Below are 13,024 nucleotides of genomic sequence, written 5' to 3'. Positions count from 1 at the left end.
TTTCCGGATTATTTCTACCCGGGTTACCTCGATAACAAAACCGCACTCGAGTGATTCAGAAGATAAAATCTTGTCTCGAGAAGCGTACCTGACAGAATCTTATTGATGTGACATGATAGAAGAATAGGGTGGCGTGACAGGAAGTCAACATCTAGAATGATCAAGTGGCAAGTAGGCACTGAAAACAAGATATAAATAGCAGATATACTTAACACACATATTTATACCAATAGTCTTTATTTCTCTAAAAGCTACACTGCTTAAGCATCGGAGTGGCCACGCCGGACACCCCTCCGACGCCCATTTACGAGTTCATCTCCTTGTCTGCATGTCACAATGGAAACTGTAGCTCACAGATTCATCTCCTCGCTCATTTCTTTAAAAAAATCACAAATCAAATCCGGTGAATTGCCCCGACTCCGCTTACCCGATTCACCCATATCACAGTGATCCTCATTTATGTATAAATGATGGCCTGCTCTACATAGAGCACCGAGAGAGGCTTTGGATACCCAAAATGCGTGTGAATAGATTAAATATTAAATAATCAAAATTTACCTCAAATATAAAGGATTTTTAGAAAAATTATAAGATACTACTTGGGGTACGTAAAATTTTCGAGATCAAACAAATACAAATGCGTTTGCCAGGCTGATGCAGCGAGCAAACGCAAATGGAGAAGATAGTGTAACACTGTGTCGCAGTTCGCCGGGCAAGCTTATTCGGTGGACAAGGAAGGCCTCCAGGCTGATGCAGTGAGTAAACACAGATCTTTCCAACCGAGCTTGAGGGCGCCATTATCCTCCACTAGAGTGTAGCCATCAGAACTAGGAAACATTCCCAGCAGGAGGGTGGCTTGGGCCGCGGCATTGCCAGCCAACGATATACCTTTAAAGCCAGATTGCTGGAGCTTTTCTCTCCAATTTGTGAACTTAGCCTCCCCTGTTCTCGATGGACCCCCAACGCCCAACACGTTCTTTATCTCCCTGGACAATAGTTGCTGCTCCACTGCATGCCTTTCTTCACTCTCTTCCCCGTAGCAAGCTCCAAGAGAGTCAAACAAGGCCGAGTAGTAATGAATAGCTTCGACGAATCTTCCCAAGAATGAACCTGCGTGGCTCAAGTCTTGCTCGACGACCGTGACCACTTTAGGGGATACTCTGCGTTGTGTTTTTTGTGTATTAGAAACAGTGAAGCATCAAACAAATTTCTACGAATGACCAAATTTTAATGCGTGGTTTGTAGTGTACGTGCATTACAAGGATAACAGATCCCTCTTCATGCTTAATGCGAACATGCAAGCATAAGATAAGAAGATTATGGCCAGAGTAATTTCTTTCCTATATATTTCCTCAAGTAAATATTTTAATATCTTAGTTGGTTGACGCGATAATCAGTAACTTAGTATGAAAAATAAGTAGGGACGGATTAGGGAGTAATAAAAGAGGAAGTTGCAGATACCTTTGCAAGAACCATAATGTATTGGAGTCGGAGCCAGTGACATCGTATAGCGAATGCTGCAACCAGTGAACCGCCACAGCCTCCCTGCAGCTTACATTTAAATTCTCTAGGTTGATGTTGCCAACTTTCTCGGTGATCGGCGAAAACTCAAATGGCAGTCCCAATTTCTCCGCAAAATCAGACAAGCGCTTTCCAGTTGCTTCGAGAGCCTCGGCGGAGTTTCCTAATCCTGTTAGGCGAACAAATGGAGGACCACCGGGCCGAGATGCCAATATGTGAAAGAGGCCTGGCCACTGTAACCCTTGCATAATGTCGAGGTCTATTATGTGAACCCTATCTTCTCTCTCAAACGCTTCTTGAATGGCCTGGTTAGCAGTGAAATGCGAGAACTTAACAAAGGGGCTAATCCCATTGAAGACTTGAAAGGCCATCGCCATCTTCTGGCTGTGCGGCACAGTTGGCAACGCAGCATACATCCCTAAGCACGAGCTGACTAGCCTGGCAGACATTGCCTCTGAGAAGTAAGCCGCAACACGTTGGGCAGACGTGCCAAATGGTGTGGCGAGTTGGGAGATCTCCAGAAGCAACTTGTTAGCCTCTTCCAACTTATCTGCTGACACCGCCTCCGCACACTGAAGGAGTAAAGTCAAAAGTTGTAGACCTTGTTCGTCTCTTTGCTTTTGTCTATATTCCTCTTTCTTCTCCTTTATTGTTTCGATAACGGGGTTGGTTGTTCTCGCTAGTTTCGTCGCGGAATCCCCAGGTGGACTCTTCAATTGCCGCTGCAGATGCGCTAAGTTTTGGTCCTGGGTTTGAGCTTGTTCGGGCATTTCATCAGAATTGGAAAGAATAGTCACCGGCGAGGAAGCAAAAGAAAGAGCAGTCGAGGTCCTAGGAGAATTGCTTTGAATGTGGATCTGGGTGTTACAGGGAGGCCAGCTCATGGCATGATTGATAATTGGTTCAGCGTTAAGGCCCTGTGAGAGCAAGAAACTACTGTTGTTGGCCTGCATATACAATCTGCGCTCGGAAGGGCTTTCAAAATTGGGAGGCGGCGGGAGCATGTCTAACTTTCTACCACTCCCAACGTCATCACTGGGAGTAGTGAGAGAGCGGAGCCTATACTCGAGCAGGGTGGCAAGATTTGGGTTGCAAGGATGAATAATCTCCCGGACATTGAGAATGAGTTGGGGGATGGAGACGTTGGAGCTTTGGACGAGATCTTTTATGATTCCATCGATCCATGTCGTGGTCTCCTCCGTAACTAAACTTGAGCAGCTGGTGGAAGCAGAAGACAGCTGCAAGGCAGTGGCACCTCGGCTTCCATCTGGAGGAAATAATGGCAAGCCCGAGAAAACACACAGTGGAGGAGTACTAGAGGAGACTTGAGATGGTAGGCTAGAGGAGGCGGCGGTGGAGTCCACGTAATTAGTCAAGGCGGTAGTGCTACTAGCTCCGGCGGTGTAACAAACATTATTTTGAGTAAATGCAAATGAAGGGTCTGACCTGGCCCGCGCCGCCCTGGTATTCAAATTTGTGGCATCATAGGATCGCATCATCGTGGAGTAGTTGGGGACTTGTATCGAGTGTTGAGTTGGTGGGTTAGGAAGAGGAAGCCTTGTAACATCCCCGTAGTCACCCTGGGGCGGCGGCGGCGGCGGCGAAGCTGTCCTAGCGGCCGCTCGGCGGAGAAATCTGGCCTCGTTAACGGTTTGTTGGAGTTCCATCTCTGACGCAGCCCTCTTTCTGACCATTTTGCTGCAGCCCTGCAATTGAGCGGTGGAATAATTGCTCAAATGATAAGCGTCTCCCCCGCGAGCTGCGCATATGTTATCACCCTCGACAGCACCCAAAGCAAAAGCCTTTGCCGCCATATATGCAAAGACAAAAACAAGCCTATGGTATTCTGATCATGTTATTGTTTCATCATTAATTATATAGACAGAAAATGCGAGGCTAATCTTTTTGCCATAGCTAAATCAAGAAGAGGATCCAAGGAGATAAGAGTTCCAAGGATTCAGACAGAGGCATTGGGATTCTGTGGAGTTCCTCGCCTAACTCGACCCGCTGTCGCTCTTGTGGTCGTCTAATGGTGGCGCAAGCTTCCACCTGAGTTGATAATATTAAAGATCGACAGAGATCACGGATGCTTTGATGTATTTAATTTCGAGCATCAAATCCTTTTGTCCTCGTGCATTTGACTTTTTTGGGGAAACTTTCAAACTTCGAGTGCAAAATATTTTCAGTTCTTCAACTTTGTTACGTACGCTAAATAAATTGGGTTACACTTTATCGTAAATTCTTGGTGTTTGTTAAAAGAACGTGGATCTTAAATATAATTTCTTAATATTTTTAAAATATGGGCAAAAAAAGAGAAGAAAATTTGGTTAATATAATGGATAATAAATGGTGGGCTTGGGGAGCAGGTAGAGATAGGATGCAAATAAGTGTAGTAGGTAATATAATGGAGCAAATCCAGTTTCCTATAATGCAACGTAGCGTTTGACATTTTGCTTTCACTGGCATCATAGCGTGGCAGCTTTTTTCCTCTTTGGCCCTTTTCATTTGCTTCCTTCTTAGCTTTTGTCTCCGTTTGACTCCCCATCCTCCACCTTTTTGCTTGCGCTGATCTCCATGCATCAATCTCCAATGTAATATATTTTCTGTGCTCCTCCGTTCAAAGTAATTCGTCACATCATTATTTTACTAATTCTACGTCCTCGAGTTTTGAAATTATACGTTTGAAAGTTCATATCAGAGATGACAACGTGTCGAGTTATTAGAACGGTCTTCGAACTAAAAAAAGAAAACGCTACTACACCTCATATGGTTTGGGTCGTGTCCTGTTTTACTCGGATTAACAGCTATATTTCACTTACAAATAAGATCTAAAAACGTACGTACATTAATTCGTAAAAAATGATTTTTTTGATAGTTCTACGTTTCAATAGATACAAAGAATATATCACAGGTGATTTAATGATAGCACAGTCTACGAGAGGAGTGAAGAAAAAGAAGGGAGCAATGGATTCGATTTTATTGGCAAAAGTCGGAAATCTTTAGCGTCTAGTTGCTGTCAGATTCACGACGCTGCTGCGAACTTTTCCCCACTTTGAGCTTCCCCGCAGAGGCATGCACGTGGGCTGATGCACAATGTAATTGTTATTCTTTATTTGTTTTCCATTTTGAGGCCTCGAGTAAATCAAACAAGATGTGCACCGCATTCTATGCAAACTCGGTAACATCCTCGTAGCATACAACTATTAGGAAAGAAACCATTGTGTTGAAAATATCAAGAACTTACTTCAACGTATTAGAGCTCTCCAATTTGCAGGCAAAATAGCATTCCTTTGGGCTTAGTTATTGCTGCTATACAATGTACAATGCTCCATGCAAATTCGATTCTCATGCTCGCTTTGGTGTTCCAGCCCACTGAAAATTATATATGCTCCACTGGGTGAAACCAGTGGATCATATGCCAAATGAATGGTTATTGATTCATCGGATGAAACACACTCGGTATAGCATAAACGTTCTTCGATCCAACGCTATCATTTGTGTTAAGTTAGACCTATGACTCAGTGTTATTGCTTAAAAGCGACCGTGTTTCATTATCTATAACTCTTAATAGAATTATTGTAATAGTTAATTGAGTTATATTTTAAATTTAATTATCAACAGTCTCATAGATTATTTTGTGAATTTTGAATCTTATGTTTTTAATTTATTTATTCGACAAAGAATGTAATTAATTATTGTTTAAAAGTTTGATAGAGTTTCATACCTTTCAAAAAAAAATTATAGTAGTTTCATATTTAGCTGAATAAAACACACAATTTGATTACTTGTAGTTTATATAAATACGAAAATTGTTAAAATAAAGTGTAATGCCCTAAATTCGATGATTGTCCGCATAAACTTACACAATTATTTCTAACGTGCTTATATAATTATTTACATGCATCTTGATAAACTTTCCAGAATGTCACATATCTCGTAATTGTTTCAAGTCAAGCACGTTTGACTATGAAATTTTAAGTAATGAGATCCCGAAAATAAGATTTACATTGTTGAATATGAGTAGTACCTACCAAATCTTGTAAGCCCTCATTGACTGTACTACACCGTCTTGGAATTTCTCTCATTTCAATATGAGATTGGTTCATTCATGTTCTCTTCCGCCTAAAAAACTGGTGCAACCTCTTGGTGCCGACAATCATTAGCTCTCATCGACCCTGGATGTCATATGCCCATCAGATTACACGCACAGATAACTTTGTATTGAGAAATATTTATGTAGTTGTAAGGCCCGAGATTTAATTACTGAAATCAGAAGTGATTAATTGACATGATTGAGGTTATACGAACTTGAATGAAGAAGCCGGACGTCGTTGCATTGTGAGCCAAGATTTTGGGCAGAACGTCTGGCGCCCGAGCAGTAGAAAATGACCGCCCGAGCGCCAGTGTTCAGTAAGAACACCACCCGGACAGAACCTGTTGCGCCCGAGCGGTAAAGAGTTACCGCCCGAGCGCCAATGAGTGAGCAAGAAAGTCGAACACTTCGCGCCCGGGCGGAAGTCCTTGTCCGCCCGTGCGCGACTGAATTACGCAGGAGGGCCGAGAGTTGCGCGCCCGGGCGAAACTTTATGTCCGCCCGAGCGCGAGACGTGGTTTATGAAAAATCATGCCACGTATCTTATGGTTGCATGCAATATATATATATATATATATATATATATATATATATATATATATACACATATGAGTCTTCATTCGTTCAGAAAAGGTAAGAATCGAGAAAAGGGTTCGGGAAAAAGAATGAAAATCCTTACGCCTTTTGTGAGAAATCCGTCCGTCCGATTTTGAATCCGACTTCAGTACTGTGTTCCTATCGACGCAGGCTATAACTGGACATAAGTTTTGTTACGTTTAGACATGTTCTGAAATTATGATGTTGTCAGAATTAAATGGAATTCATATGTGATGTTCTTGACATGTTAGACATCATAGAATCGAAGTCAGATTAAAGAATAGACTGTTTATGAAATTGTTATGATTTTCAGAGTTGAATTGATTGAGATTTGATATCAGAATTGAGTTATCACTGATCTTAAGTGTACCGATATAGAGATTAGGAATTGTATTGGTATTGATTATGAATTCTGGTAGTATCTCTGTGATGTTGAGATTGACGGGGTTATCGAGACTGTATCATTATGCCGTCGAAACATCAGTTGATTTAAATTGATCAGATTCAGTAATGATTTCGATTGTATCGTGATATCATTGATATGAATTAGATTGTACCTTGTTCAGATATGGATCAGATATATCTACTGATTTGAGTATTGATCAGAACAGGTTTTGAATTGAGTTATATACTGATATTGTAATTATACGATTGTCATTGCCAGATTGGGTATGGACAGATCAGAATACAAGACTTCGTCTTCGTCAGACCGGGAAGACAAAGGTATAAATAAATGTTGATTCGGGATTGCACAACTCGAGTTAGGTTTGACTTGAGTTTCCCAAAATCACATACTTTACTTTATTGCATTGATATTTGCAGCTTATCAGATTGATATGTTTAGCCTATTGAATTATAGCAGAGCCAGAGCTTGAGTCTAGGGCAGATCAGCCTAGCTAGGGCAGAACCGTCGAGTCTTTGTCAGAACCGCGTAGACTCTAGACTTACGGTGTATCGATGAGCTTAGATGTAGAGCGACGTCTATTGTAGACATTCGATACAGCATACCAAAGTCTAAATTAGATCGGGATCCCTAGATTAGAATGAGAGATGAGTCGAGTCTTAGATATCGAGACTAGAACTTGATGTACAGATCCGTATTGATTTATGTTCGTAGATGACGATTCATGCTTTATTTACAGACTGGTATTGATACATGTTGTTTGATTATGCTACATGTGATAAGATATAATTCATGCTTTTATGTTAATTCAGTTAACTGCATGTATACATTGTTTATACTGGGATTTAGTCTCACCGGAGTTATCCGGCTGTTGTCTTGTTTTGTATGTGTGCATGACAACAGGTGGGGCAGGATCAGGGTCAAGAAGATGATGAGAGAAGACGAGTTTAGAGTGGTGATTCCGGACCTATTGTAGACCTGGTTTAATACTTGAATTTAGTAGTTGAACCTTAGAATAGTTGAATAATTGTTGTACAAGATTTGTATTATTATACCGATTGTATAATAGATTGATTCCATTACCTTCCGCACTTGCATTTAAAAAAAAAAATGTAGACCATGTTTATCTTAATTGATAATTAAATCCCAAAGATGATTAAGATGATGATTAGCGTCCTGGTCCCTACAACAGGTGGTATCAGAGCGATAGATCCTTTAGATTGAGATAGAAGAGAATGAGCGGGGTAGATTGAGTTTTCTTCCTTGCATGTGATTGCTAGCATGAGAATTATTGTAATGTTGATTGACATTGGGTATGCTAGCATGAGCTTATGTTTTACTGCTTTGACATACATGGTTACCTGATTATCTGATTTGAGTTGGTATTATGTACTATTGAGTATGAATCAGATCTGATTCATGATCAGCAGTAAGATGATCAGAGAAAGATTGGAACAGATTTGTAGTATTTGAGTACTAATGTTTTGATAAGCAGATATACCTCCACGGAGAATTCCAGAAAGGGGTAATACTTCGACTGAACAGATAGATGTATCAGAAACTCAGATGGAAATACAGTTGAAAGAATTTCAGGTATTTCAACCGCCGATCCTGAGTGGTACCGAGACGTCTGAAGATTGTGAGAACTGGTTTGATGACATAGAAATACTGTTTAATTTACTTGATTATTCAGATGAGCAGAGAATTAAACTGATATTTCACCAGTTACGAGAGACTGCCAGGAGTTGGTGGATTACAAGTAAAAGAATGCTAGAACAGAGAGGTACGGTGATTTCGTGGGAAATACTCAGAACTGAATTTTATCGAAGATTTTTCTCAGTTTCGTACCGAGAGGACTAGAAAGCAGAGTTTGAGAATTTGAGATAAGGTCAACTGAATATTGAAGGATATGTTGCTAAATTCTCTACTTTACTGCGATTTGTTCCTCATGTAATTGGAAATGATGAAGCTGTAGCGGATCAGTTCATCAGAGGATTGAACTCGGAGATAGTTGCATTGATGAATATGCAGTGACCTTATCATTTTGCTGATGCCTTGAGTAAAGCGAAGATAGCGGAGGCGAGTCTGATTAGACAACTAAAAAGGGTGTGTGCGATGCAACCCCAGACACAGCAATCCCCTCTCCGATTTGATCGCGGCAGCACGAGTGGAAAGCAAGATTTGCTGAAAGCTCGAAAGAAGCCATTTAAGAAGTTAGGGAGCGGACTGAGCGGTTCAACTAGCTCCAGTGGTTCCAGCCCAAGTTATACTGGAGTGTATTGCAGGATTTGCGGAGGGAAACATTCCACAGAGCAATGCCAGGGAGTGACTGGTAGTTGTCGTATCTGCCGACAGTCGGGACATTTTGCGAGAGTTTGTCCCCAGAGAGATTCCCGAAGATTTCAGGGATCAGGACCATCTGGTGGTAGTGACCGAGGAACAGACCCAAGAGACACTTGACGATATAGTAGCAGGTACTGTTACTTTATGATTATATTGCATATGTATTGATATATACTGATGCATTTCCTATGATTATCTTTGACTGAGTTGCATTGATACATATGGTATCTGTAGGGTCTGTATTGCTGTAGTATTAATTTTTGTACCTTCTGGGAAAGAAAAACTGATATTAGATATTTCTGTGAAATATTGTATACTACAGTAAGATGAGAATGAGACCGAGTTGGATTATGATGTACTTGTGTTTTCTGATTTGATTGCATTATTGACACTAATATGCTGAATAAGTACAGAACTAGTATAGATTCCTTTCAGGAAAATATAAGATTCAGACCAGATATAGCTGAGGAGTAAAGATTTCACGGTAAGGATTCTAGATTCAGAATTCCTTTGATATTGGTGTGTTGTCTATAACTCGATTGATACAGGAAGAAACAGATGGTATCCTTATGTATTCAGTAGACATACTGAAATCGAGTCTAGCATTGGCAGATTTGCCAATGATGTATGAGTTGGCTGATGTTTGCCAAGATAAGATTTCAGATTTGCTTTATATCAGAAAGATATATTCCAGAATTGAATTGAGATCATGTACTGTTTGTGTTTTAGAATTTAGCACATAATGACATTGAATGTACAGAATGATACAGAATGAATTGAAAGAATTGAAAGATCAGTAGAAGAGTACCGATCAGGAGTTAGATCTGATTTAGTGTTTCTCCTTGGCATGTTTCAGTATGTTCAGAGATATTTTGATGATTTCATGCTCGTTGTATCTATGATATTTTGATATATTCGCAGCATCTGATTGATTGAATCGAATAACTGAAGATTGAATGGGATATTATGAGAAATGTGATTATTGTATACAGAAATTTTTCAGATATGACTTTTGCTTGAAACAGATTGTATTCAGAGTATATGATATCTGAAGTTAGTACACTGATTGAATTTGACACAGTTGAGTCAGTGACTGAGAATGATACCGATATCAGAAAGATCAGAAATTTCAGAAATATCAGAAATGTCAGAAATTTATTTTTGGTCAGAATTGACAGAGTATCGTATACGATTGTTGTTTTGTGTATGCCTGAGTATTGATATATTTCTACAGCCGTATTTGCTACAGATCAATGTGAACCGTTGAGATTATATACAGTTCAATTCGAATCAGAGTTGAATTCGAGAATTTCAGTGAGTCAGAAATGTGATCAAAAGGTTCAGAATTAGATTTCGATAATCAGAGCAGAGCATCGATCAGAGTGACAGATATGTGATTTTACTGTATAAGAATGATTATCTTGTGATGTCACATGTTTCAGAATTGTACAACAAAATTTGATATCGACAATCAGAACCGAATACCAGGTAGGTATTTTTCTTTAATTTATATTATTAACTGATTTTTTTGTACCAAATAGTTCGAATCTGAAACGACAGATAGGGTCAGAAGCGCGCAGCAATGGATTCAGTGTTCATTCAGGTAACAGAAAGTGTATGATAATTCGAACAGACAGTTTTGATATAGACAGATTAAATCAGTTATGATAGAATTTATACGGAAATGTTGGCAGAACTTGTACTGAAATGTCTGAATCGCCAATAAATGAAGACAGGAAGATAGAAATCAGAAGAGTTATTACAGAATTTGTATATTTCTGACTAGACATGGGGAGTATATTTCGATGATTTTCGTAATGAGATCATTGTAATACTTTCCAGATTGTGATGTAATATGATTATGATTGACAGATTGTTCAATCTAGATTTATTAGTTTATACCAGATAGCGTACAAACATGACCAAATGACACAGATCGATGTCAGAAAAATGGTCAGAATAACTAGAATGCCGAAGTAGAGTATATCAGATTGTGATTTTGCATGATTTTATCTATGGTTTATAGATTGACGGATAGTTGGAATGAACTATCTAGATACTGGAAGATATTCAGGAACTGTAGTGCTGGATTTTGGCACTAGTGACCTGATGTCTTGTCACTTTATGAATTATTGTATAATGATAGCTATCAAACGAGTATTGAGATAGTTACAGATGAGACATTGTACAGTGAGTACTGCAGATGCCTTTGGTACAAGAATAATATCTCGGAGATACCTGAGATAGGATCCGATATGGTCAGAAATATGACCAAGAAAAGATAGCTAATTCAGAAAAGAATGAAGATAGCTCAGACCAGACAGACATAATATGCCAACATCGAATGGTGACGATTGGTATTCGAGGCTGAAGATTTAATATATCCTTGAATGGAATGAACAGATTTGATAGCAGCTGATGGTGATGAATTGCTATGAGCTGTGGTTCGGTATATACGGATGTTGTATAGCCAGTATTGCGAGATTGACTTTATCAGAGCTATTTTTAGAAATAGAATTTGATATGAGATTGAGATTTCAGAACAGTTTCATTGAGATGAGTTTATTATTTAAACTCTGTATATATTTCTTCTGATATATCTGAATTGATTACTTGCGAGTTCGATGACAAACTCAGATCTAAGAGGGGGAGAAATGTAAGGCCCGAGATTTAATTACTGAAATCAGAAGTGATTAATTGACATGATTGAGGTTATACGAACTTGAATGAAGAAGCCGGGCGTCGTTGCATTGTGAGCCAAGATTTTGGGCAGAACGTCTGGCGCCCGAGCGGTAGAAAATGACCGCCCGAGCGCCAGTGTTCAGTAAGAACACCACCCGGACAGAACCTGTTGCGCCCGAGCGGTAAAGAGTTACCGCCCGAGCGCCAATGAGTGAGCAAGAAAGTCGAACACTTCGCGCCCGGGCGGAAGTCCTTGTCCGCCCGAGCGCGACTGAATTACGCAGGAGGGCCGAGAGTTGCGCGCCCGGGCGGAACTTTATGTCCGCCCGAGCGCGAGACGTGGTTTATGAAAAATCATGCCACGTATCTTATGGTTGCATGCAATATATATATATATATATATATATATATATACATATGAGTCTTCATCCGTTCAGAAAAGGTAAGAATCGAGAAAAGGGTTCGGGAAAAAGAATGAAAATCCTTACACCTTTTGTGAGAAATCCGTCCGTCCGATTTTGAATCCGACTTCAGTACTGTGTTCCTATCGACTCAGGCTATAACTGGACATAAGTTTTGTTACGTTTAGACATGTTCTGAAATTATGATGTTGTCAGAATTAAATGGAATTCATATGTGATGTTCTTGACATGTTAGACATCATAGAATCGAAGTCAGATTAAAGAATAGACTGTTTATGAAATTGCTATGATTTTCAGAGTTGAATTGATTGAGATTTGATATCAGAATTGAGTTATCACTGATCTTAAGTGTACCGATATAGAGATTAGGAATTGTATTGGTATTGATTATGAATTCTGGTAGTATCTCTGTGATGTTGAGATTGACGGGGTTATCGAGACTGTATCATTATGCCATCGAAACATCAGTTGATTTAAATTGATCAGATTCAGTAATGATTTCGATTGTATCGTGATATCATTGATATGAATTAGATTGTACCTTGTTCAGATATGGATCAGATATATCTACTGATTTGAGTATTGATCAGAACAGGTTTTGAATTGAGTTATATACTGATATTGTAATTATACGATTGTCATTGCCAGATTGGGTATGGACAGATCAGAATACAAGACTTCGTCTTCGTCAGACCGGGAAGACAAAGGTATAAATAAATGTTGATTCGGGATTGCACAACTCGAGTTAGGTTTGACTTGAGTTTCCCAAAATCACATACTTTACTTTATTGCATTGATATTTGCAGTTTATCAGATTGATATGTTTAGCCTATTGAATTATAGCAGAGCCAGAGCTTGAGTCTAGGGCAGATCAGCTTAGCTAGGGCAGAACCGCCGAGTCTTTGTCAGAACCGCGTAGACTCTAGACTTACGGTGTATCGATGAGCTTAGATGTAGAGCGAC

At 39.7% G+C, this 13,024-nt stretch overlaps 1 protein-coding gene across 1 annotated transcript; it reads right to left on the bottom strand.

The window, feature by feature from the left end:
- Window positions 1–467: 467 nt before the first annotated feature.
- On the bottom strand, window positions 468–3,715 carry LOC142529719 (protein SCARECROW-like). Its single transcript, XM_075635332.1, has 2 exons — window positions 1,462–3,715; window positions 468–1,160 (listed from the first exon to the last, which is right to left on the bottom strand). Exons 1-2 carry the CDS (start codon window positions 3,333–3,335, stop codon window positions 719–721), a joined length of 2,316 nt encoding a protein of 771 aa, XP_075491447.1. The 5' UTR covers window positions 3,336–3,715; the 3' UTR covers window positions 468–718.
- Between the last annotated feature and the right edge of the window lie 9,309 nt (window positions 3,716–13,024).

Source organism: Primulina tabacum, chromosome 16, assembly GCF_025594145.1.
Source record: "Primulina tabacum isolate GXHZ01 chromosome 16, ASM2559414v2, whole genome shotgun sequence".
Lineage (NCBI taxonomy): Eukaryota > Viridiplantae > Streptophyta > Magnoliopsida > Lamiales > Gesneriaceae > Primulina > Primulina tabacum.
This window is presented reverse-complemented; position numbering and strand designations above follow the sequence as displayed.

What these genes read in the sequence shown, in the direction of transcription:
- LOC142529719 (XM_075635332.1), bottom strand. Translation starts at nt 3,335, where the DNA reads ATGGCGGCAAAGGCTTTTGCTTTGGGTGCTGTCGAGGGTGATAACATA. An exon ending in ACATTATGGTTCTTGCAAAG is followed by an intron (nt 1,161 to 1,461) that starts GTATCTGCAACT and finishes AACACAACGCAG; the next exon opens with AGTATCCCCTAAAGTGGTCA.